General features: G+C 35.7%; 2 protein-coding genes across 6 annotated transcripts in view; one reads left to right on the top strand and one right to left on the bottom strand.

The window, feature by feature from the left end:
- Positions 1-3,342, bottom strand: part of LOC128983393 (protein FAM166B-like) — a 122,349-nt gene extending 119,007 nt beyond the window's left edge. For all 5 annotated transcript variants that reach the window (XM_054402665.1, XM_054402667.1, XM_054402668.1 and 2 more), the window contains exon 1: positions 3,230-3,342. In XM_054402665.1, coding sequence (XP_054258640.1) covers positions 3,230-3,300 — 71 coding nt within the window. In that variant the 5' untranslated portion in view covers positions 3,301-3,342. The remainder of the gene's footprint in view (positions 1-3,229) is intronic.
- Positions 3,343-4,493: 1,151 nt separating this feature from the next.
- Positions 4,494-26,213, top strand: LOC129005763 (putative tRNA (cytidine(32)/guanosine(34)-2'-O)-methyltransferase). Its single transcript, XM_054434769.1, has 6 exons — positions 4,494-4,836; positions 7,776-7,845; positions 10,297-10,472; positions 12,044-12,253; positions 20,794-20,987; positions 26,069-26,213. The coding sequence occupies exons 1-6, from the start codon at positions 4,716-4,718 to the stop codon at positions 26,207-26,209; spliced, it is 912 nt and encodes a 303-aa protein (XP_054290744.1). The 5' UTR covers positions 4,494-4,715; the 3' UTR covers positions 26,210-26,213.
- The last annotated feature ends 1,586 nt before the right edge of the window (positions 26,214-27,799 follow it).

Consider the following 27,799-nt stretch of genomic DNA (forward strand, 5'->3'; position numbering starts at 1 on the left):
CTACTAGGTTAGGTTAGTTTAGGCACATGTAGCAGTATTTATAATCCAAATATTTTTACTGGATACATAAAATAACTTACTAAACTAACCTAACCTAACTTAACTGATTTCTAGCGTTTGATAATAAATGACACGGAACGGCCTTTGACCTCCAAATAGTCGCCTGCTCTGAATGCTTGCTTCCCGGCAAATAAGTTCTTGCATTTTCCAGTTACTACCAACCAACAGAACAATCAACGGTAATATGAAAAAAAAAATTTTAAGTAGACCAATACTTGGCTAAAAAATTAACCCCAAACGGTAAAAATGTGTCGCAAAACATATGCCTTCTTATACGACTTCACATATCAATTAATTTAGAAAATAAATAATCAATAATGATAATATTAGTACACATAACCGTTCACCATAGCATTTTAAATCTAAAGACAATGGAGGTACGTTGACTTGTGGTAAACATGTTTTAAGTATATGCTCGTACAAACAGTCTTCAAGACCAAATAATACAAATTGGCTTATAAAAAGGTTAACATAATAAATGTTTATATTTCTTGAAAATATAGGTATTTAAAAAGTAGATTTAGTGATTATGTGCAATGTAAGCGAGGACTTAATAATCCCGTTAACAATTATGAGCAAATAGGTATGACTTCAAACTTCTGGATTTTCGCAACGAAATCATACCATTTTCGATCCAAACTTTTAGCATTTTGAAGTCATGGTATAATCGCCCGTGACGCCGAAGTTCTGTGAAAACGTCTATATATATATATATATAGATATATAAAAATTTGAACGAATGGTGTTTTTGGCCTCTGGGGACATCAAAATGAAAAAGTAAATCGGTCCCGGGCTTAGGTCTTACCATGAGACCTACGGTAATAGCTACTTCCCTATAGGGAAATTCGCTAAAATCATGCGTATAATCGTTCTGTTCTTTTTAACAACAATGAATAGTCAACTAATTAGGCCTAAGCCTATGTTGCGTCACAGAAAACATACTCGGTTATAGTAGTATGTTTTCTGTGGTTGCGTGGAGAAGTATAGATAGGATATACAGGATATAAATAGGAATGCAGTCTACAAATAGGAATTCCATTAAGGTGAACCAAATATAAGACTCATAGTTTCGCTGCAATTAGACAATTTGATGACGTGAACCCGACGTATCATTGACTTTGAATACTGCACATAGACATCCCATATAAGTGAAGCAGAAGTAGGCCTAAGCCTACCATTGACTTCGGATACTGCAATTAGGCGTTTTTTTTATGTGAACAAAATAAATGGACCATTGATTTAGGATACTGCAGGTAGACTATTCATTTGCATGTACCATTGAGTTTGGATACTACAAGTAAACAATCCGTCTTACGTCAGACGTACCATTGACTTTAGAATCTGTAAATAGGCATTCCATTTATGCGAACCAAATATATAATTGGCATTGCATACTGCAAGTAGACATTTAATTTATGAGAACCAGATGAAAAATAGAATATGGTTCATGCAGGTAGACAATTCATTCACTTAATCCTGACTTATGATTGACTTTGGATACCTACTGCAAATAGGCATACTATTTAAAATGCGAACCAAATATATCATTGACATTGAACTAAAATGCTGGCTCCGCTCAATATTGCAATCAGACAACTGCATTGTACACCTAGTATATGAAATACAGTATAATAATCAACGATTTAAAATTAAATGGAAATCTTCTGCTTTGTTTACCGGTTTTTAGCGAGTTTTTTTCGTAACATTATGGTGGAGATTTATATGTTTGTATATTTATTTACATTTGACGATTATTGTAGTGTTTAATCAATAATGTGTATGACGTAGATTAACATAAATGTTTTTTTTTATCTGGGAATAAAAATTAAATGGGTATTGTAGGCAATATATTTTTTCATTAAGTAATTACTATGACAAGTTCTGATGGGTGGGAAAATAATACTGTTTTGAGGAGATTTTAATCATGTACTGCCTGTTGTTTCAAGCGAAAATAGATTCAAATAATATACCATAGGATGCATTGTGTGTAAAGGGAGCATCCATCAATAACAGTTAAACCTGGATAGTTTACGTTTCTTCCCGTTTCTTAAACTAACCGAAAATATGCACGTCAATGCTGATCAACAGAAATTTCGTGATTGGCTAGGGAACCTGGGAAATGGAACCCTAACTAGTGACAAAGGCTTTGGAAATCAATCTATGATTAGTTTTTTTTTTTTTTTTTTTTTTTTTATAAACATCAAAAACGTTTAAATGTTTTTCAAACAACTTGATAATGTATCCATTGAATGAAAAATTTAATAATATCATCAATTAAATATTTGGAAATGTGGATGGAGAAGCTTATGAATACTTGAGTGTGGTCCAAACTAAACTATGACTACTATCATCAATAAACCCGCTGATTCTGATAGAATAATATGTAAACTCAATCGCACCATAGAAGGAATACCACGATAAAAACTTTAATCGCGTTTTTAGGCATATAAGTCCCTAATTCCAATTATGTTGTCAAAGTCCTTCAGTAGATTTTGAGATAAATATTACAGACAGACAAACTAACAAACATAGCTCGTAGAGTAGCTATAGGATGTATTATTGGTAAAGAGGTAGTGTGAATATTAATGAAAACTGTTAAACCCTCTTGTTTTCTACCTGGTATTGATAGAAACGCTTTATGCGATTTTATAGTTACATATTATATTCAATTACAATTTATCTTCCTTACAGCAAACCTGTAAGTTAGACTAAGCGATAAACAACTGACAAAAAGAAATTCCAAAAAAAAATTTATTTCTTGTTTGGTGCTGGTATTGGTTTGTATGATTGGATTTTAACTGACATATTTTCATAAAGTTCATAAATAAGCCATATTTATTGCCATTTAATAGCATTAGGTTTGCTACTACGGGGAAGGGAGAAAGTGATTTTTTTTTTTTACAAACAGAATTTTGTAAATGTTAGCACTCCAAACACTACCAATTTAAGGTTATGGACAACGACAAATTTGTAACAGGCGATTATAACGGTGTCATTGAATGTAATATTTAAAAATATTACTAAAATAATATCATACTCTTAAAATAAAAACAGTGAAGCTTGTAAGACGTGTGCAGAGCAAACTAATATTCAATATAGCTAGTGAAACACTCCTCAGATGTAGTTAAGTTATTCAGAGTTTTAAAAATGTACATAAACAGTTACTTACCCTGGAATGAGACATCCGGAGGTTTGTGACAAAAAAGCATCCCTCTCCGGCCTGGTAAGATCCACAAACATACTTCAAGACATAAAGAGAGAACCAGCGGGGAGTTCGTGTGCTCGGACGAAATCGAATTGAAACTGAAGTCCGCGGCAAGCTCATTCGACGCGTCAAGTGGTGGTTTCCTTCCTCTTTGCGGCGAATGGAAGGCGGTGGCCAGCAAACACAAGTCGTCGTTTTCGATACCGGTACTGTATCTAAGTCGGAAAGCATCATTTTGTCAATCATTAGAGAGGTTCAATCAGAAAAGTGTGCTTGGCAAGAGAATTCATTAGACTTTAAAATAAATATACTTGTTTCTTCCTAGTATTGAAATAGTAACTTTATTACTACAGTAGTATCATTGTCCATTGACTATAAATTCAAATTCAAATTCAAAATTCAAATTGTTTATTTGGCCATTAAACATTACATAATAGGCTATGTCAATACATAATTCAGTAAATAAAAATAAACCATCATCAGAGATTGGTTAACAATCAAATCAAACCATGCTTAGTTTAAGTCAAATAGCATACAAAATAAAAAGTTAAATAAATCAGATTAAAACCATGCACATTTGGAGAAAATAAAATCAAAAAGCAGTTAAAAAAAAGCACACACCATGCATTACCTAATTACAGGTGGACCTCTGTCTTAAGAAACTCACTAGAGTCAAATAAAGGTGTTTCTAGGAGCCAATTATTTAGAAAGGCTTTGAATTTTTGTAAAGGCAAACGCCTCACTTCAAGAGGCAGATGGTTAAAATACTTGCAACCTGTAACAGGAAAACAATTAATTGATTTACTCAGTCTGTGCCTTACAGTGAAAATATCAAACCTATTTCTAGTGTTATGGCTATGTACATGCTGATTTCTAGGTAGGTATATTTCATTGGACTTAATTTCTAGGAGACATTGAAAAATATATACATTATATACAGTCATGACTTTGTTTTGGAGAAACAGTGGTTTGGAGTGCGCGAGATCCTGGGCTCCACTAAGTACCCTCATCGCTTTCTTTTGCAGAACCAGAATTTTGTTGACTTTAGGCGAGTGACCCCAGAGTCTCGTTCCGTAGACAATATTATTATCACCGTATATGGTATAATAATCACCGTATATGGTATAATAAGCGAAAATGTCATACCTTAAATAAAAGGAAGAAAGAGAAGTAGAAAAACATGTCGTCTTGTAATCTGTTTTTCATCTGAGAACCAGGTGGAATTCATGGAAACCCTCCTTCCTTGACACATAAACAAACCAAACTTACAAACAACTTCTCTTCCTCTTCTGTTTTGATTTTTCTCGATGCCTTTTGAGGTTATGACAGTTATTGAAATACCAACTAGGCCTAGCACATTATAAAGTTCAACTTTTCATGAGACATAAAAAGTCTGTTTTGAGATTAGAAGAAAATATTTTCTACAAGGCCTAGCCTACGTTAAATAATTATGGGTAAATCATCAAAAGATAAACGTGACATTTACTATAGATTGGCTAAAGAACAAGGCTGGAGAGCAAGAAGTGCCTTTAAACTATTACAAATTGACGAACAATTTAAGATATTTGATGGTGAGTTTTACAGTAAGTTAATTTAATTAGCCTAACCATTTAGCTTTTAGGGTAGCTTAATTTCACAAACAAAGTTGCCATCTGAGATGGGTAGGCTTAGGAAAATTATGTTATAAGTCAACCATCGATGTAACTTACCGATTACCTTATTACCGATTCTTCATCTTTTACCCCATGGGGGAGCGTCATTAAAACATAAGTAAAATCAATTATTTACACATACCTATACAACATACAATTAACATATAATTTAAACTGAGGCGGCTGTGGACAGGCATACAGCCAGGCCAGCCAGTTTTGATGGCTGGGCTTAGGCCGCCTAGGCCTAATAGCGGGTCTTCAAAGTACTCCTTCAGCGAGAGTAGTAGGCTTTGTATTTGAGATACGCTGTAACCATCTTAAGGAGTTTCCTTTTTTCAAGGTGCAGGATAGAGTTTGGCAACTTATTGTAGCCTATATATTTATTGCTCCATTACTGAAGGCCTTCTAAGTCCTTGACAGCCTAACTCTAGGGACATCTAGTCGGGTACAATGCCTAGTAACTTAAGATGTTGATGTGTTGCTGCTCTGGTAGGAAACTCCTCAATATTGTCTAACGGGTATTTTATGCAGGCGAGGATATAGCCTAAGTAGTGACTACATAAACACTGTAAGTATGCCCAGCCCGGCAAATATAGGCTTGCAGTGAGCCAAATCATCGCTGTAGGTGATTATTCTCAGAGCTCTCTTTTGCAGGATCAATATTTCTTCGGTCATTGGTGCGTTTCCCTACAGCAAAATACCATAGCTCACATGGCAATGAAAAATTGCACACTGAAATACACGCTCAACAGTTATTTCTCTGTGACCAGATAACTCAGTTTCAGAAGCAGGAAGCATACCCTCGATAGTTTACTGCAAACTTGGTCTATATGGTCACTCCAGGTTAGTTTTTGGTCGAGTGTGAATCCCAAACACTTCCCCGGATCATTCGGAGGAGCAGGTTTGGCTAGCCTGCAGACAAGAGACTGTGTTTTAGTTTGGTTCAGCTGGAAGCCATTGGCCTCAAACCAGTTCGAGGCTTCTAGTAAGTTTTGCTCCGCTCCTGCTACAGACTGATCAACATGCAGTCCTCGTGACACAAGGGTGGTATCTTCCGGAAACAATACAACATTTCCAGTCTTGTCAAGGTCATTAATCATGACTGTAGTCCTCGCCACCCTAACTTGAAGCAGCACAAGGCCGCACTAGATATAAGGCGTGCGGCCTTAGGCTGCCTCAAGTTAGGGTGGCGAGGACTATAGGAAGAGAAGTGGCCCAATGACAGATCCTTGCGGGACTCCATAAGCTACCTCTAGAGGTGCTGAAATTGTCCCCTCAATGGAGACCACCTGCTGTCCACCCAAAAGATATGATTCAATTGTCTTGAGGACAGTGCCACCTACTCCATGACTCTCCAACTTCTTAACCAGTAGGGTATGGTTAGCGCAATCGAATGTGCGGCTTAGATCGCACAATGTGAGGGTGACTGTGTTACAAGCCTCAAATACCTCGCCAACCAAACCTGCAAGCCTCATTACCGCCCCTGTTGTGGTTCAGCCCTTATGGAATCCAAATTGACCATCCGTCAGAAAGTTATATGACTCCAGGTGTTCACAGAGCTGCTAAGTCATCAGAGCCTCGACAACTTTACCGAAGACTGGTAAGATAGAAACGAGCCTGTAGCTGTCCATAGCCTATCTCTCTCCCGTTTCTTGTAGATGGGGACAGTTCTAGCGATTTTCATGCTGGGAGGAAAAACACCTCTCTTCAAAAAGTTGTTCAGGACCAGCGATAGAGGTTTGAGAAAGTTTTCCTATCACTCGTTTCAATCAAGTTGTAGACATACCGTAAAAATCAGGGCTGTTTGAATTCTTAAAGCTAGCAACAATTTTCTCAATCTCGGTTGGGGTAGTAGGCTGCCACGATGTAATTTGGGTACTCACCTCAACATTCAGCAATATATCATTATGATCTGAAGATTTCAGACCGGCTACAATACTATTCACAGAGTCAATAAAAAATCTATTAAATTGGTCTGGATTATGTAGGGGTTTTTGTATCGCCCGACTGTTTCTTGTGGCCGTTTTGACCACATCCCAAGCTGCCTTACATTGATTTTTGGCTGAAACCATCAGATTTACATTTGCCTCTTTCTTGGCTTCCACAATCTTTTGCTTGTAGACTTTTTTGGAGTTTAGGTAAGCTGCCTTGTCCGCCGCTTGGTTGGTCTCGCAAAACCTATCCTACAGGGCGAGCATGTGCTGTTTTAGCCTAGACAACTCGGGACTATACCAGTCAAGGCCAGACTTTGACCTCTGCCTCGGTAATTCCCAGGTATTCAGATTTACTGCTATGTTGTCAATGCACGAGTGGCCCCTCGTTGGTAACATTAATATCACCCATCAAAACCAAGTTTGAAAAATTGTTCTCCAGGGAAGTCAGACATCTCTCCAATAGTGTTATTAATTACTCAAGAGACAATTAAGGACACATAAAACTGCATGCTACTGATTCAAACTGACAAAACTGTATTGTAAATAAGAAACAATATTTTTAGTGCAGACAAACTATTTGTGGTTTTTGCACTTTTGTATCCTATGTATTGCTAATTATTGTGTAAATAAATTTCTTGATTGATTGATTGAGTTCACAAGAGTTTGAAATTCCCACTTGGTGAATGATAAACACATATGACAGTCACATTCAGACTTGGTACGTAAATTTCTACCAGTTCAGAGTCGAGGTTTAAGCAGAATTGCTTCACATTTAAGATACAAAATTTGAAACTCTGGTCGATGATATCTAGGGAAAATCTAGTGATATCTAGTTTTTTTTCAGTTTTAAGGATAATCTACAAAGTTGATAGGCCTTAATGTTTAAAATGATAATTTGAAACAACCTAAACTCTAATTTTACAGGTGTAAATAAAGCAGTGGACCTCTGTGCTGCTCCTGGAAGCTGGAGTCAAGTTCTTGCCAAAAAGCTGCAGTAAGTTAGTGTTTTAGTTAAGTGTTGTTGTGGCACTAGTGGTTTGACATGTCGGGCTTACTTTAAGTTAGGGCCTACTTGAAAGATACCAAGGAAGTTAAAAGCCGGGTATTGAATCGACTCGACAAGCTACTTTTTTATGATTAGATTCTCAGTTCTCAGTTCATTTAAGTACTAGGCAATTTTTTTGCACTGCAAGCTCAAGTTGTGCTTAACTTATACTGAAAGTTTAGGCGGTACTTTCTTGTTAAAGGGAACATTTATTATTATCGATGATTTTTTTCTCGATATATTGATATTAACACGTACGCGGCACGTCAAATGGCGGGCGTATCCCCAGTGCGGCGCAGCCCTCAGCGTCAAACAAACCCGATTGCTGCGTGTGATTGGCTTTACAATTTCGTTCTGACGAATAGCAAATAATGTGTGAGGATGTCCTGCTTTACAACGAGATTCGACGTAGTTCGCCAAACATCCACAGAAAGCAGCACTGCTTGGAACGTAGCCGGTCCCATTGGAATTGTATTGCAAATGGAGGGAAAAAGACGGGACAAAAAGTAGATTTTTGAGATTGCCGGACGGGGATTTTACGGGGAAATTTACTACCAACCTCCACCACAACAAAATACAGTATACTATTAAGCAGTGCTGTGCGAGGTTTCAAGTTTCTAGCTCTAATCCTGGCTTAAAAATAAATCATTTCGTACTGCATTGCAGCTTGGGAGCGATCGCACCCACCAGGATGGCATTAGGGTTCCGTATGGGAGCGAACGCTCCCATGCTGCCGCGAACATGTTTTAACAAATTGAAACACATCAGCTGACAGCTACGATAAATAAATATTGTTCAGTATCAACAAACGATCATTTAAAAAAATATATTTAAATGTAACTGTTCTAAACTAGGAATAACCTAGTAAAACCAACCAAACTTATATGCTCAGTTTTCTTTATACAAACATTGCTAAATGTTTTAGTACCTAACCTTCTTCCTCAAAAAATTTGGGCTTGTAGGTAGTAAAGTGTTTCTCTAACTTATAAAAATGTATAGGCCCTCACAACTATGAATTTTATAACAGTTTACAACTGTTAAACTGATGCCATCACATGGTGATGGGTACCGGTAATTTAAAACTGACAACAATATAATATTTAGACTCATCACTATTTTGCCAATTTTTTTCTTAGACTTTTAATTAAACTGTTTTAAATTTGTATTAACTGGTAAGGGTTTATATATGGGCTTCTGCATCAAAAACATTGTCCTTTGGGGTGGAAATAATTTTTTACCGATTGGGTCGGTACCAAAATTTTTTAGCAGGAAGTGAAGAAAACTATTTGCTGCTAATTTGAATGGTCAAACACTTCCACTTTCACAAATAAATGTTACTTTTACTTGTAGGCTATTTTGTATTTCTCTTTACTTTTCTTGGTAAATAAGTTATACGGTTTTGTACATCATATAAGGCCTATATATTTTTTTCCCCATAAAAAATAGTGATGACTGGATGGGGGGGACAGACGTAGCAAAGGGCATTTCCATATTATATGAAACAAAATCCTGGCGCTATCAAAATTAATTATAAGATTAATTTTTCACAAAAACCTTTTGTGCTGGTGGCAGTTAAAGGTATTTTTGTAGAAGGCAGCCTGGGCCTGAGAGTGGCCAGCAACCCCTCCTAGTCTGTCCTATTTCGTGACTGCCTAATTTTGAAACAAGATACGTTTTACCAAAGTATTATTCATGCACTTAAAGTTGTTTGAATGCTTATGCCCTGTACAAATTTACGCCACCTAATGTATTGTACAGTTACAGTACTGTGTTAGGGTAGAGTATTCACCTAGTATATTGTTAAACGTTTTGAGGACGTTGTCTATTGCAATACATATTGTCAGTAAGCACATGTTGTCAGCCAACAGATTCCATTACCCAGTTAGTTAGATATAATTTTGTATTGTTGTGTGGTGTTTCCTATTAAACATGTCATTTTTACTGTCAGCAAGTTTTTTTTTACCTCAAGTATGTGGTAAAGGAGAAATTGAGAGGGAAATTGGCAGGGGGGGGGGTAGTTTTAAATAGAGGGTAGCATAAATTGGGAGGGTAACTACTCCTTTAGTTTGCGGGGGATCTTGCCTCAGGGTTTGGGGGGATGGGCACCTCTGGGTGCCAGAAGTAGACGTCTAGTGGCAAAATATTGAAACGTCGCATTCCAGGGTGTCAGCCTGATCAGGTCGACATGTCACCCTATACAGCCTGGTTATACCGACCCAATTAGACCACGTTAACGATAACATTTAAGAACAATAAAAATGAAGGATGAATATTATGTAAACGCTTTCTTACTGACAAAGATCGAGCTGATTCTGCATCCAAAACTGTTCTTTGAATGTACTACAATATAGGTAAAACAAACCTACATAACCCGTTTGCCAACCATTGCCGTTGTTGCAGTAAACCAGACAGCCAGGATGTGAAGATCGTAGCTGTAGACCTGCAAGCTATGGCTCCTCTGCCTGGTGTGGTCCAAATACAAGGGGACATCACCAAGCTGACCACAGCAGAGGAGATAATTGGTCACTTCAAGGGTGAATCAGCTGACCTAGTGGTCTGTGACGGAGCCCCTGACGGTAACAATACCTCAGAGAATTGAACCTAAGACATAATATTCACCTCTTCAATATAATATGGTGCAATATAAATTATAAATCATAAAAATTAATAACTTTTCTTGTGGTTTGATCACACAGTGGGATCTCGCTAATCTAAAATACTTACAATCACAATCACACTGCAGTACAATTTCAATTTCAATAAGAAATATTTACCTTTAATTTAAGGTACATCCAATTGACAGTTATCATGGCCTCATAAAGTCAATATTTAGCATTATATTTCAAAACTCTGTCTAACTGAATTGCCAACTTACTGGACAAGTTTCTGAGACTGTAAATAAAAATAGCTTACAGTGGTGATCTTAAATACGGGACCGCATAAAACCCGCAGACTAAGCGAATTTCCAATTGCCTGATTTGATTTTCACTTAAATATTAGTAGGCTACTGTAAAAATCTGTTTTGACCAACAACAAAAAATTGTACAAGCAAGGAATTGGAATTGCACGGAATTGCAACAGATGTTGGATGTATCTTCCTTTTGAAAATATTAAGAGGGTTCCACCCGCCGGCTGTTTTTGCATAAACATGGTCCTACAAAAAAGAACCTCCTTGCATTATTAAAGTGTTAATCAATTTGAAACAAACTGTAAAACATTCACAAAGATCCAAACTATGCACTGGCTGAACTGAAACTTTGTATGTGTTTTTTTAAGTACTTCCAAAATAATTTTGAAAATGTGTAAATTAGTCTTTTTCTCATGTGATTTTAACTTCTAAATAACAGCTTAAAAGTTTTGTTGCTCCACCCACTGCAAGTAAGAGCACAACAAGCACACAATCATTGGAAAAAAATAGTTTTAGAATGTTGAGAGCTTGTACCGTAGAGGCATGTTCAGGAACATTATTATGTTTAGCCGCCATCTTGAACTGACAAGATAAAGCCCTCTTAAAAGTTCCCTAAAATTTAAGCTGTGCTAAGGCCGCCATCCTCAAAAATGGTGGCTTATTTCTGTATTTTTGGCTGTACCTTCTTTATTATTAGAGATACAGAAAAAAGCTTCAAAAGGAAAATGTAGCCCATTTATAAATACACATTTTTGGTTACCTATTACAATTTTTCTCTAAACCTAACGTTTTTTGAGTTATTTGCGATTAAGTATAGTTATCTTTTATTTATTTTTTAAATAATAGGTGAAACCCGCCTAAATTGACGGTTACTTTCCAGGATTGCGACAGTTCATCCCACTCAGTTAAATAGAGTAACACTATAAAAATATTAAAATATGTAACTTTATTTAATAATGAGTAAAAATAATGGTAAAACCATAATATGACTATTGCATATGTTACAAAATGTGGTTGATTACCTCAATGCATACAATATTTCCGGTACCTAATCGAAGTTAATATTACTAAAATCTAGTATTTGAATCATGAGTCGTGACGGTGGATTGCTATCTCTTTTACTAGCATGATTTTTAGGCCCATAAGACGTAACACTTGATAAGTACATAGTTCCAAACAAATATATGAATAGGCTTTCACTTATTCCAAGACAATTGATGATTAAGTTTTATTGTTCAGTGACTGGGCTGCATGACATTGACGAGTACATCCAGGGACAACTGCTACTGGCAGCTCTCAACATCACCACTCATATCCTCAAACAGGGAGGCACATTTGTAGCCAAGATCTTCAGAGGCCGTGATGTATCTCTACTCTACTCACAGCTCAAAATATTCTTCCCAAGAGTGACACTTGCAAAACCCAGGAGCTCTCGTAACTCAAGTATTGGTAAGCAGATTCGTATTCAACTCAAAATGTAAAGCTTACACTGAATTGTTTATAAAAGTATTTTCTATTTGCCATTGCATAACAAAATACTAGGAATAAACGAGATTAGATTTTTAGTTTGAGACGAGACGGGATTTCCCTTCTCATACGCACATTTAACATCTTTACCTGATTTTGTAACATTGTTAGATGACTGTTTAAATACAAAAATAATAATAATAGGCAAGAATATTTCAAATCTTTTACCGGTACTAAAAAACATCAGCATTAAAATGTATATTAGTTACGCCTAACTTATTAAAAATGCTTACGATTAGGAAACATGGTGATATCAGTTAGGATAGAGTAAAACTAATCCTAAAATAAAAGAAATCACATAATATAAGCAATATTAATTTGTATAAAATAGTGCTTGTTTTGGCTTTGTTTATAGTAGTAAAACATGCCTCACACTGTTTAGTGTTTACACTTAACAAAACTTCTCAAATAATAATATAATTAATGTAATATTAACATTTAAAGAATTAATTAAATAAGAACGCTTTTGCAAAGGAAACGCAACTACAATGTGCTGCTGAATTGCGGGTATTACATTGCCTTTCTGCAGGCGTTTTTTATTTTTTTTTTTACCCCAATTTCTACCCGTCAGATTTCCGGATCAGTTTGGATGTTAAAAAACTACCCCCTGGATCAGTTCGGACACACGTCGTGTGCATTCATGAGTGGAGTCCCAATAATCCGAACTTCAGTAATCCGAAAGTCCGCTTAATCCGAAACCAAAAAATAAATTTTTTATAAACAAATTTTAAAAACTTTTTAAGTTTTTTGAAAAGTTTTTAAATTTTTTAAAATTTTTTTAATTTTTTTTAAATTTTGTTTTTATTAAACTTTTAACACAGTTAGCTGTACCTCGTCAAAGTATTCTGTAGCGGCCGGGCGAGATAGACCTTTTTTGTAGAGTATTTTAGTAAATATTTCACCATTTTAGCGAATTTCCCATATAGGGAATAAGCTATTACCGTAGTACTCATGGTAAGACCTGGACGCGGGACCGATTTTTTTTTTTTCGTTTTGAGGTCCGTAGAGGCCAAAAACACCACCCGTTCAAATTCATATATATATATGTGTCAGTCAGCACGATAACTCGAGCAAAAATGATCCGATTTTGATGAAATTTGGTATAAACGTGTAAACCTACGTTTATTCGAACGAGTTCGCGATACAGCATGATTGGACCATGGGAACGGGGGTTTACGGGGGGTTTTATGGGGTAAAAATAGGTTTTTCCCATTTTTGACCCAAAAAACATAAAATTTAGCAATTTCTTTCCAAATCATTTTGTAGAGCTTAAAAAAACAAATAATTTAGTATATTGATGCGTTATTATGCGCCTAATGGTTACGGAGAAAATTCTAAAAAGTTGTAAATTTAAAATTCCCATGTTATTCTTATGGAGAATAAGTAAACTGTTGTAGTTTGCTTGTTTATGAACATATTTTGATCAAATTTGGAAAATGTTTTTATTTCTTACTGTCTATTAACATTTTACAAAAAAAAACAGTTTTACCCTCCCTGATGCAGCAAACCTAGTACTTGTTAAACTAATTTGATTTAAATCGGGAATAAATGTTTTATTTTTAAGTAGACATTTCAGTGTAAATCCATTCAGTCAAATGGAAATTCGCTTAGTCTGCAGGTTTGCTGCGGCGGGGGTATTTGTTATTAACATTTTTCATTTTCGTCCGCCAAATCACAAATGGATTTTATTAAGTGATAATGCTGCAGCCACTAGGTCTAGTCTTAAGTAATGTGAAAAACAATCCCGGGCTCATGCCTGCGTCCTAAGACGAAAAAAAAATTTCAAAAAATAAAAAAAACAAAACGTTTAATCCAAAATATTTGGTAATCCGAAATGGGCCCGGCTCCAACCATTTCGGACTATCGGGACTCTACTGTACGTCTAACGGTTCCAATGGTGAATATCCAAAATCAGCTGAAATGGCGACTTTAGAGGTTTGAGGAATTGCATTGCGCTGGCGTTCTTCCAAACTTTGAGCAGCGATTCGTCGACAATCCTGCTCAAGATGATCGACCTGTTGTTCATTTTTTTTGCACGGCCATAAGACCTTAAATTATTTCTCACCTTTTGTTCTTAGAAACGTGACATGGACGAGGTTTTGAGACATTTGGTGAGATGTATGAGCTGGTTGGAACTGGCTCGGTGAAGACGAGGAGGTGAAATATGTTTCCTGAGGATCGATTGTAGCTTTACTCCCTTTCAGATTACTTATATTCACTTCTGAGGTTATTGAGCGGAGCGAGCGAAGCGAGCGTATTTCTTTTGGATCAACTTCAATGCAACAAATAAAGCAACATCACTCAATAACGGCAGAACACATTTCAGCTAAACTTAACAAGATTACTTAGACTAATAGTGAGAGGGTTTTTAAACAAACAAATTTCAATTAGGTAATGCTAATGCAATTTAATACGATCTTAAAATTTCCAAATTTTAACATTAGGCTTATGGGACTAAAGTTGCCATATGACAGTTTTTTGTTTACAAGAAAAATGTAAACAAGAGAATCATAAGGTATTTCTGAACTTTCTAGACTTTTCTTTTAAATGTTTTTAAACCATTCCTATAATTTTAATAATCATTAAAATGCCGTTAAAACATTTTTTTAAGGCGCGAAATTCACTGAAAATAGAGAAAATATATGGAACTACTTTCTCAATGCGCGGAGCATAAACAAGGAGCGGAGGGATACGGACCAGTGACTAATTTTTTGGGAACCTATTTGTGTTGCCAGCTGAGTAGAAACAACCAATGTTAGAAATCAGGATTTAATAAGCAATATATCGAACCGCATCGAAATCGATATTTAATCCGATAATACATCACAGGTTATATAATGTTGAATTAAATCGACGGTGCAGTAAGTTATTACACTTATTAATAAAACGCAGATTGAACACTGATCTAATTTAGGCATGTGAAGAAGGTAGGCCGGGGTTTATGAGTATTCGTGACTACATTAAGTGTTTTGAAGTAAGGTTAGATTAGGGAGGTAAAGTGTAGGTTATAGGTAGGTGATCGAGTTGTTTATTTGTGTTGCACCATATAATTTTTATCTTTTGGAATAGTTGGTTAAACGGGGAAACGATTTCAAAAATGTTTGCATTTGGTCTTAACAAACCATCTTCTGTATTCTAGCATTGACTTTATATAAAGTCAATGATTCTAGCAAATTACTACATAAAACCAAAAGAAAAGAACATTTGGATTTGGACCTTTGCCCATAGCAAAACTAACATATAATTTATGAAATGTGAAAAGTTGTATATCATTAAATACTATTCTGTAATATTAATAATTGTTTGGCAAATCCTCATTTTAATGGCTCGGCTGAAAATGGAATCTGCATTTTGTGAAACAGTAATTTGGTAACAATTCAGTACCTAATTTCAAATGTTGATAATAGTAGCCTAACCTATATAAATACTGTTATATGATTGCCAAGCCACGGACTATACATACGTCCAGTAACAACCGTAATAATAAGTAAATCATTAATTACCTGGGTTTATAGAAGTACACTTTTAACCACGGTATGGACAATTGTCTAGGCCTGTCCAGAAGTAGGCTACTAATTATTTCTAATTATATTATCTACATTGTATATTTAAGGCATGTCTTCCCTTCTTATTATTATTCTGTTTTCACTTAAATCAGCTGAATGCGATGTTTACTTAAATTACTTATGTTTAGACCTACATTTCAGCCATCTTATTTTATTGTTCAATAAATTAGTCTTTTTGCAGTTTTTACTTTTTTACACATTGAAATACATGATTGATAATTCAGTTCATTTTAGTCTTTTAAAGGTGTTTTACATTTGAGTCTTGCATTAAAATAGCCCTACACTTTTCGTAGGCCTATGTTTTATCTTTGTTTATCAATACAACTAGACATTCCATCCCCATGTTAAATTTATAGCCAGCTTTTTCATCAAAATCTTCTGTATCCAATGGTCAATGGTTTTATTAAGGCCAGTATTAAAATGCCGTCTCTAAATCGTCCCAATTACCTTCTTCTTCACCAAGACCAGCAATGCCGGATAGGTTGTGTCAATTAGAATTAATAAAAATAAAATAAAATACTGACTGATACGCTTGTATCTTACTATTTATATATATGTACATGTAACTTATGGCGGTGGATGTAGCCTCAATTTAGTTTCGGTTTAGTTTTTAAAAAACTCATCCAGGCTATAGAGTGGCCTTCCTACTAGCCATGCCTTCAACACTTTGTCAAACTTCCTTGTTTCAAGGTTCTTAATTTCTTGGGGCAAATTGTTGTAAATCTTGAGCGCTATGGTCGGGAAAGCATTTTTAGTTTTAGAGAGCCTGCAAAAGGGAAGGTATATTTCCTGATTATGTCTTGTTCTGTACGTATGGACTGTATTTCTGGTCGGAAAATTTTGAATGTTGTTTTTTACATATGATGCACATAATAGAACAAAGTGGCTGTGTAAACTGTTAAAATTTTGGTTTCTATAAAAAGAGGCTTGCAGTGGTCCAATCGTTTTCTAAACGTTATTATCCTGATAGCCTTCTTTTGCTCTAGAAGAACTTCATGGCAGTTAGGCGCATGCCCCCAAAGCAGCAGGCTGTAGCTTAGCACGCTATGGAAGAGGGCGTGATAGACGACCAGTAGGTATTGTGGTGTTACCAGCTTAGACAGCTTTCTTAGCAGACACACAACTCTCAATAACCTTCTGCATACAACTTCAATATGCTCAGACCATGTCAGTTTGGGGTCAATAGTGAAACCAAGCAGATTAACTTTAGTTTCAATCTGAGGATGTCTAGTTAGCGTACACACGATCTTTTGTGTCTTACCCTCGTTCAGCTTGAATTTATTGGCTGAGAACCATGTCTTGGCTTCCTCGAAAAGAATTTCTGCGTTGTCGAGAGCTTGAGCAGAAGTAGAACCTGTTGTAGTGTTGTAGTGACAAAATTGTAGTGTCGTCTGCAAATCTTAGTGCTGAGCCACTCAAGTCAAGGTCATTGATTGAGACCAGAAATAGAATTGGTCCCAGTACCGATCCCTGAGGAACACCATGTTGGATTGGCAAAGGTTTTGACTGAGCACCGCTAAGTGATATCACTTGCTGCCTATTTTCCAGGTAGGACTTAATGGACAAGAGAGCAACGCCCCCCACCCCGTAACGTTCAAGTTTCCCTGTCAAGATGCTGTGAGATATACAATCAAAAGCTTTGCTTAAGTCGCACAGTGTCAAGGCCAGCGAGTCAGATGCTTCAAAAGCCGCTTGCACTCTGTTGACCAGTTCTGTAACAGCAGTTGTTGTCGAATGGCTCCTTCTGAACCCGTGCTGTAAGTTTGAGAACAGATTTCCAGATTCAAAGTGATTTACCAGCTGATCTTTAATGACAGACTCAAAAACTTTACTAAAGACAGGTATCAACGAGATTGGCCGATAGCTGTTTAAGTTGGACGGGTGGACGGGTTGCAAGGATCTAAGCTTTTTGAATATGGGAACCGTACGAGCCACCTTTAGAATATTGGGAAAGGCCCCTACTTTTAAGCATTTGTTGATGACCGTAGCTAGGGGATATGCAATTTCACACACCAGTGCCTTAAGGACTATTGTTGTCATTCCATAAATATCTTGACTACTTGTAGGTCTTAGCCCTGAAACTAGATTAACTATATACACAGAATCTACTGGTTTCCATTCCGTCAAGCTAACATGAGACATCAGTTGACTTATACTATTCAGGGGATTCAGATCTGTATTTGGAATACTATTTACAATTTCATTGATATTATCAAGCAGGAACCTATTAAACTCATCCGGGCTAGCGTTGCTCAACATGGTTTTGGATTTGGTTTTCCCCCTGGACTCATTTACAAGGGACCAAGCTGCCTTACAGGGATTTAAAGCAGTTTCAATTTGTTTAACATTGAACAACTTTTTGGCCTCATCGACTTTAAGTTTATAAGAGTTCTTAGCTTTACTGTACATAAGACGAAGTTGTTCTTTTCTGTATTGACAGGAGGCCGATAGGTATCTATCTCTTAAGGCTAAGACTAAATTCTTATACCTAGCCAGATCTGGTGTATACCATATCTTAACATCTTACTTTCCCTGTTTAACCTTAGCAAACTTAGGCCTATTGGATGAATTTCTCACTGTCTTAGAAGGGAAGTGATGGTAAACTATCATTGACTAGATTAAAAAATTGCTTAAAAGACTCTTCAGGATCACTAACCTGTAAGACGCAGGTCCAGTCAATCTGTGATAGGCTTTCTCTGAACTGTGGAAGGTGATCCTCTTTAATTAATCTAAAGCTTCGTGCATACTCTAGGTGCCATGCAGGGAAAATAGGAGTGCTACTCACCAAGCTGTTGTATGTACTAATTATCACTGCTCCATGGTCCGCAATCAGAGGCTCAGTCACCTCAACCTCGTAGTCCCACAGGTCCAGGTTCGTTGCAATCGTGTCCAGACATCGATCTCCCCTTGTCGGTGCAACGCTGGTAATAAATAGGCCGTGTGCTCGTAGTATGTTTGCAAAGGTTCTTGTGTGGGCTTCGTCACAATTTAGGGCAATGTTAAAATCTCCTCCCAGTATTATTGTTTTATTCAAACTTGAAAAGTCGGAGAGACAGGTGTCCAGCCCTTCAAAGAAATTGCCAATGTGGCCATTTGGAGATCGATATATGCTCAGAATTATTATTGATGTTTCTAATAGTTCAATGCCAGTCACTTCGAGGTCTAGATCGACACAATAACTTTCCAAATCAAGGGGTTTTATTTCTAGGTCTTCATTTGCAAAGATAGCCACACCTCCACCTAGACGTAATCTTCTGCAGTAGCATGCCACTAGCTGAAAGTTTTCGAATTTAGAGTAAAAATCAATTTCCTCTTCCGCCAACCAATGCTCACTTATACATAGGATGTTAAGATATGACTCAGAGCAGAAGACTGGCATCAAATTGAATTTAATCCTTAGACATTGTACATTTAGAAAGGCTATTTTATATGAATTGGATTTATTTACATTTGTGAGGTCAATAATGGTAGAAGACCTACATTCCAGTTACATTACAATCATATCAAGAATACTTGTTATTAACAATCATAAATTATTTTCAGCAAAGAAAGCTGTGTTTAACCGATTGAAAGGGTTGAAATGAAGACCAATGTTTATGTTGCACAGTTGAATTTAAATGTCAAATTTCCCCTCCTGATGTTATACTTTATTACTTTAATACTCATTTTTTAAATAGTTACTGTTTTTTATACTTAAATACTTTAACCGATTGTAAGGGTGAAAAATGAAGACCAATGTTTTTGTTGTAGGCTACAGTTGAATTTGAATGTTAAATTTCCTTTCTCTTTTTTATACTTTAATGCCCTTTTTGGATGTTAATATCAGATTCCAACTACTGTAATATTTTCCTGGTCAAAACTACCATAACACACTTCTGGAAGAGGTGTCTGAATAACAAGATGTAGTAAAAACAAATTTGAATTATTATAATTTTAATTAATCAATAAAACAAGCATTAATACATCTATTGACTTTTTTACATTTAGTTACTTATACAAATATCAAATCACGTTTGTTCCGCTCAACTGGCTTTCACCTCTCTGAAAGCAACCCTAGTATTCTTAATCTTGTAAATTAACCTTGAAAACATTAATAACAGTAATATGTATTAAAACTTAAAACCAAACTGAATATAACTATTCTTTAAAATGTTTAGTCCAAAATAACCAATACAATTATTTTTGTTTACACGTAAATCAAAATGATGACGGTAAAAATAATCTGTATGAGTTGTTTTTGTTAACTTCAGCTACAAAAAGGTATTCGCGATAACATGGGCACTTTCAAGGCCTGTAGGGTAGAAACTGGATTTTTTCTCATCCTTGTCACCAACTCCAATTGAATTCTCATGGCCAAATACCCCATATCAAAGAAAAAATCAAAAATCCTCTTACAGAAAAAAAAAGTTTGCCCGTATATGCGCTTGTTTTAGATTGTAGGATTCATGTATATTCATTGGAAAAACTAAGTTTAAAATTAATCATCATTTTACATTTTTCATAGCCTATTGTTGATTTATTAGATACTGTACCTGAAAACATAATTTAAAACCTCTCTTGACATACAATTCCTTATTTCATTAAATTAATTATTCTATAATACCTAGGCCTTATCTTAGAACTTGTGAAACCCAATGTTGAGTCTTATTTACATTAGGTAAATTCCAAATATCACTAAACCAACCATGCAGCAATACTCATCACGATCAGCTAATCTGTAATTAAGTAAAGGAAGCAGGGCTGCCACCTTGTGTCCGAAAACAATGCATCTCTCATCTCTATAGGCCTACTTGTAATTTGTATGGGATTTATAAAAACAGCATGTATGGAAAAGATGACTATAGCTTAGAAACTCCGCAATAATGCTCTGCATATGAAGATATTTTTGTTTTGCAGAAGCGTTTGTCGTCTGCCAAGACTATAGGCCACCTGTAGGGTTCACTCCTACCATGACCAACCCTCTACTGGACAACACAGACTGTGACTGGTCCCAGCTGGAGGGTATAGACAGGCTGATCATACCCTTCATAGCCTGTGGAGACCTCAGTGGCTATGAGTGCTATGACGCTGACACCAACTACAGTCTGGAGGTGAGAGACAACAATGTGTATTAACTGTGGTTATTCTCATTGAGTTTAGTTCCTTTTCAAGACAACATGGTAATTTAATCTGTTGTATATGTTGTATATGTGGTTTCCATATGTATGTATGAGTGTTTGTTACGGGTGAGTGAAAAAATACTAAGCCAATTGGGTTGAATTATTTTACAAAATTCTTCTGTGAACCTGGTTCTGTCCTTTAACTTTCCTTGGGCAGGGGGAGATTAACCCTAGATCTGGCGCTGGTCGATTATCGACCACTAAAACGCGAGTCCTCAGTGGCGCTGGTCGATTATCGACCGAGACGACATGGGTCGGGCTTTTCTATCGTTAAATTATGAAAATCGTTTTAACCCATTGGCGCCAACTTACAAGCGTTACTCGTGCAGCTGCTGCAGGCCCAGCGGCTGATTTACGAGTGCCGCACGTATTTAATTATTATTACCTTTTTGTTTCTTCTTACTTTTCTGATGTTTATAAATATCTTGCTTCTTGTTTTGTATATTGTCCCATTTATTTTTGCGAATAACAAACAAAGTTGTGTTGCCATGGAAACCAGATGTCACCCGAAATCAGCTGTGTGTAAGGTAAAACAAACATTTTTTTCAATGTAACTAGGCCTACTTATAAAAATAAACAACTTGTGATTTTCTAAGTAGGAAATCGATTAAACTTTATAACAATAGTGCCATTTGATGTCTGGATTGACCTTGGGATTTGTAAATAAAGTTTACTTTTGAAAAATTGTAAATTTTTTTTTATTTTTTATGATTTTTTTATTTAATTATTTTATTATTTTATGTTTTGATTATCAAATTACGACTTTTTTTAGACAATTTCACTGTGAACAAAATAGTAAAAGAATTATTAATTTATTCCCTAAGGTTTTATTTTCATAACACTTAGAGTAGAAGTCTACAAATTTCGGTAAAATTAATTGCTGCCCAAGAGTCCTGCAGGCAGCGCATTAATTCCTTCCCCAACGGATTGAATCGCTATCAATCTTATACCATTAGAAAGATGAGATTCTGAGGATTTATTTTCATGTATAAAACATTATTGAGCGAGTATTATTTAGCGAGAAACATAGTTTGAAATACTAGAGAGTTCAAAATATATTTTGGTGGTGGAATGTTTTGGTCACCTGACTAGATGATAAACAGCTGTTTTTGGCAATTGACAATTAAATGGGATACAATATTATTACATATTCTAAAACTACAATAAATTCCCTTCAATTCCCTCTGAATCTATGAGGTTGATTGTAAAAATTGTATTTGGTAGATGTGTAATACTATACTATATCTGTAATACTATAGCATACCGTAAATATAAAGAAACAAATTCTCTCATGCCTCCCCCATTGCAAACGCAAAGCTAGAGTATAACTGCAATAAGCATTTTATACTTATACCAAGGCCCCACTAGAAAAACAGGCCATGCTGCAGGATCCATGATGTCACACTAGTGGATAGATTCCATTGATGAATTCATTGCCTTTGCCATTCCCATATGTTTTAGGTAAATAATAAGCAAGCTGGCTCTTTGTAAGATATTAATGGTAAGATATTAATGGTACAACTATCCACCACTGTGACGTAGTGTTGCGCTGTCTGTGCTGCAGTATGGCCTGTTTTTCTAGTGGGGCCTTGCTTATACGCCAACCCCGTACGAAGAACGGGTACTCTGCTAGTAGGTAATAATGCTCAAACATAAAATAATCTTGAAAATCATAAAAAAACACACTTTTAATCATCTTCTCCTTCTAGCCAAACAAAGGCAGTGTAATGAGTTTTTTGTTCTTATTCCTTTTAAATTTGATTAGGAAAGAATTTCCAAAAAGGCCTATTCCAACAATTCGGCCAACAAAATGTATTTTCATATTTACAAAAATATTGCACCAAGACCACAAAATATGTGTGATCAAGATGCACTTACCAATAAATTATAAAACCCACATACCCTATCATCACGGCAATTACAGTGCAAGTTGGGTACTAGAGTCCTAATTTATGCAAAATCAATGTTAACCTTTCAGAGGCGCATTGGTTTTCAAAACAGGAGAGGGTGCACCTGAAGTTACTTCCCGGTCAATAAAAAAAAACATTTATGAAGTAAAATTTGTATTTTAGTGCACAAATTAAGTTTTATTTTTAATTTTAAACATCAAAATTGTGTTTAGTGAACTCTTAATTATAAAATAACTTAAATATATTTTATAAATATAAAATTAAACTATTATTCTATCAATTGTTCTAACATAAAAGTATATGAAGAAATCTTTTACAAGAATATATTCAAGAAGTTAATTTAAATTTTACCACAATGTCCTATAATGTGGTTCTAGATGTTAACATTCACAATACCTGATGTTTTAAGTAATGTAACATAATGGGTATCTTAATACTAAATGTCTCTGTACATACGTCGTTCGTGAATCTCCCTTTCAGCACTGGCTAAGAGTGAACAGATTAGAGATTAGAGATTTAACTTATTCACTCATCTTTTCAAAACTATATATTTACTAAATAATGTCATGAATTGTAAAAGATGATTATTTACACGCAATAATCAACGTAAATACACACTAAACTAGAGGTCGCACAAAGAAGTTGCCTCCAGGCTGTACAAGAATCGGCAGAACGCACACAGAAGCTACCTCCAGAGCCTCTTACAAAACTGAACAAAACTAACAAATATAAAATAGTAGGGGTGAGTTTTGACCTTCACTCGATTCTAGAACTACCGACACCACTCAAAATAATATAATCCCAAAAAATAAAACATCCCTGGAGGTTACTTCCGTGATGCGGCCTCTGGAAGGTTAATTATTGGAAATTTTGTCTTATAGTCTAGAACAAAAAAATTAAGAAATATAAGACATGGACCAAGTATCCTTTTTTGCTGATGTTTGGTATTGCTTTTAGGAAACTAAGCATAATACAAGATTTTCATTGAAATTCAATTAGGTTTAGATTTTTTTTTTATTAAGGCCCACATACCCCCACTACCCTCTTGCCCCACTGCACCTATCATTTATTTATTTTTGTTTTGCCATTTTTTAACCGAATAGGAAAAAAATATTTTTAAAATATTGCCTTCCACTTTGGTATTAATAACCAAAATTTGAGGTGCGCAATTTCCGAAGTAAGACTAGCCTAGCCTATAAGCTCGAGTGATCAAGCACCTAGTCAGGAAATCGAGCTCAAGCCAAGCTTTTACTATCCCGACTGTATAAAACAAAATCACCATTCAAAAGTCAAAATACTGAGCTAATTTACTATTATTATCTATTGCATGCGCCCCACGTTTTTCGTTTTTAATATTACAAGTTTTTATTCTCTCTCCACAAATTTATACATGATTTTCTACTTTTTAGTGTGTTTAAAAACGGTGGCATTTTAAAAAGTTTTTTTTATTTATAAATTATTTTATACTTTTTAGTCTTAAATGTGTAAGTATTTTAAATCTATTTTTTAAGGCTTACATAATCAAACCTTTTTAACTGTAATCACATGTTGTTGCTACTATTCTCATAATCATAAAACTTAAGAATCTCTCGAGAGCAGAACCTGTACCTCTTAACCTCTGCTCTTTAAACAAACTGTCAAATTAAAGTATTTACAGCTGACTTCAATTGATATATTTACATCCCCCAAATTGTAAACATTAAACTTAAACATTTGGAAGCCCATGTGGTGTAGACCAAGGCCACACTAAAAAAACAGGCCGTAATGCTCGCCAAGCATGACGTCACGATAGAAGACGGCTATGACGTATAAGTACTTATTTATTTATTTTCCAATGAAAGATTAAAACAAGCAGCTGATCACAAACGGCAAAATTACGTCATTGCCGTCTTCTATCGTGACGTCATGCTGGACGAGCATTACGGCCTGTTTTTTTAGTGTGGCCTTGTGTAGACCAAGCGAAATACAAAAATAAAATGATTAAATAATAATTAAGTACACATTGTCATCCATTTGTGAGCTATATTTCAATTTTCAAGTTTCAAGCTCCCCGGGAAGTTGGTTTAAAATCGATTGCAAAATTTGTACTGAACAGACAAAAAAGCGAGCTAGTAAAAACGTTTTAACCCTCCGAGTGTCCCTTGTTTTGGCCTTAATGTCTGCCTATTTTTTGCTCATTTGCAAGGTTTTATTAAAACGGATCTGAGAAGCTTGAAAACAATGTTAATTATACTGTTCTATATACCATTTTGTTTGGAAAATCATGGGCTTCAATATTATACATAAAACATAAGGAACATTTGTTTCAAAACAAATTTTTAGGTAAAAAAAATATTTTGCAAAATTTTCAAAAAAAAAAAAATAAGTTTACGCTCAATGAAATTGTATAAATTATAGGCCTATAAATATTTGAAAATAGCCACTTTGTTCTAAATTTTATGAGGATTACAAATATATAATAATATAAGGAAGTAGATTTGCAAATAAATAAGTTATGGGCAAAAAACAGATTTCAGTACATAGCGTTTAGCTAAGAATGCATAGCCTAACCATAGCTAGGAATCTGGCAGATAATTTACATCAATATCACTACCCACTTCTTCAGGATCATCAACGAGCCCTTCAAAATCACTTAAATCTTCTTATAATGCACCACGTATATCACTACTTTTGATTTTTAACACTAAAACAATGATAAACGTCATAAAACACATCAGTCATCGGTGCGAGGTTAACCAAGCTGTTTACAAATACGCACGTCAGCTGTCTGCTACAATATTTTCGGAACTAAAATGAAAAGCGCTTAGAGACAGACCTCCGGAGAAAGCTCTGAATCTGCCAAATAAAACGATACCTAACTCGATCCAGTTCAATCCGATTTTGTCTGTCATAGAGCCTTCGCCGTAAACAGTGTTTGTGAGTCGATGCATCGACACAAAACACTACACAAAGTGTGTTATGTGTCGAAGCATCGACAAATAACACTCGGAGGGTTAAAAATTAAATTGCTATCAACAGCCTTTAGGCGTCCTGTATGTTGCTTCATATTATACAATAAATTGTCAGAGAAGTTGATGACAAAACATAATGTTTGTTTTGCAGCTGGATGGTAAGCCGTACCAATACACTGCTCCTGCCCAGGCGCCTCTGTCACCTCCATACCTAGAAGCCATGTCTCTCATCACCAAGCCTGGCGAGAGTGTCACACAGTTACCTGACGGAACAAATAAATCAACCTCATAAACTTTATAGGCTACACTTATTTCAGATCCTGGCTAGAGTTAATGGTGTATTGTATTAAGTACAGTGTAAAATAAAAAAGTCTACTATGACTTAGGGGATCAGTGGCTCAGTCGGTAGCGCTACGGACTTTAGACCCAAGGCCCAATTGATGTTGTAGGTTCAAATCCTGGTACCTGACTTTGCTTTTAATCATTAGAAGTTCACCCGTGTACTGTACAGACTCATCCCTTGCTGTGCTGGATACATTCCACGCACAGGCCTGAATGGATTCAATATGCCAATATGGATAGCCTACGTGGATGGGCAATTGGTGAGTAAAGATGCCGCCAACCTTTTTAAAAAAATTAGTTTTCAGCAAATTTCCCATATAAGCAATTATACAGCTGGTGAATAAAAAGTCAAGACCCCCCCCCCCCCTCTATTATTTTTCCAAGTAAATATACAGAGTTATCCTTTTGGTGGTCGAGCAATCTTAGCAGGAAGTTTCATTTTATCATTTTGTAATTTTTGAGTGTCCCCCCAAAAGGGGGGATTTGGGGGGCAACTCAAATATTTTAAATGTAAACCCCCTTCAAGTGACAGCTCATTTTGAAGTGTTTACAAAAACTTAAAGAATGGTGAAAGTTAGAGGTCGCTATCCAAAATGGTAGCCCGTCAAATGTTGTGGAAAATCAATGGTAAAATTGTTGATATTGGCTGCCATTTTGGATAGAGAAGAGATAGCGACCTCTAGTTTTCACCATTCTTTAAGTTTTTGTAAACACTTCAAAATGAGGTGTCACATTTGAAGGGGGTTTACATTTAAAATTTTTGAGTGTCCCCCAAAAGGGGGGATTCGGGGGACAACTAAAAATGTTTCAATAGAAACCCCTATCAAGTGACACCTCATTTTGAAGTGTTTAAACAAACTTAAAGAATGGTGAAAACCAGAGCTCGCTATCTCTTCTCTGTCCAAAATGACAGCCAATATTAAAAATTTTACCATTGATTTTCCACAACATTTGACGGGCTACCATTTTGGATAGAGAAGAGATAGCGACCTCTAGTTTTCACCATTCTATAAGTTTTTGTAAACACTTCAAAATGAGGTGTCACTTGAAGGGGGTTTACATTTAAAATATTTGAGTTGCCCCCCAAATCCCCCTTTTTGGGGACACTCAAAAATTCAAAATGATAAAATGGAACTTCCTGCTAAGATTGCTTGACCACCAAAAGGATATCTCTGTATATTTACTTGGAAAAATATTAGAAGGGGGGGTCTTGACTTTTTATTCACCCTGTACAATAGAGAAACGTACTTCTTCTCATGGTAAGACTTACACCCAGGACCATTTTAACAAATTTCTCCTTTAGGGAAGGAGGTATTACCTTAGGTGGTACAGTAGGATCTATACCCGGGACCAATTTACTTTGTCATTTCGATGTCCACATCAGAGGCCAAAACACTATTTGTAAAAATATATGTAGGCCTATAGATATATATCCCCCAATGGATATATCTTTATAGCCTATATAGGTAACTCTTTACAAATTAAAAATGTGTACTGTACTCATTTGTGTGTGTCTGTAAACACAATATCTTAAGCAATT

This window comes from Macrosteles quadrilineatus, unplaced genomic scaffold (genome assembly GCF_028750875.1).
Source record: "Macrosteles quadrilineatus isolate MER2022 unplaced genomic scaffold, UCM_ALF_1.0 Scaffold_1__1_contigs__length_201487025, whole genome shotgun sequence".
Lineage (NCBI taxonomy): Eukaryota > Metazoa > Arthropoda > Insecta > Hemiptera > Cicadellidae > Macrosteles > Macrosteles quadrilineatus.

Coding starts and splice junctions, on each gene's coding strand:
- LOC129005763 (XM_054434769.1), top strand. CDS start 4,716: ATGGGTAAATCATCAAAAGATAAACGTGACATTTACTATAGATTGGCT. Junction 7,846..10,296: donor GTTCTTGCCAAAAAGCTGCA/GTAAGTTAGTGT, acceptor CCGTTGTTGCAG/TAAACCAGACAGCCAGGATG. Junction 12,254..20,793: donor CTCTCGTAACTCAAGTATTG/GTAAGCAGATTC, acceptor TTTGTTTTGCAG/AAGCGTTTGTCGTCTGCCAA.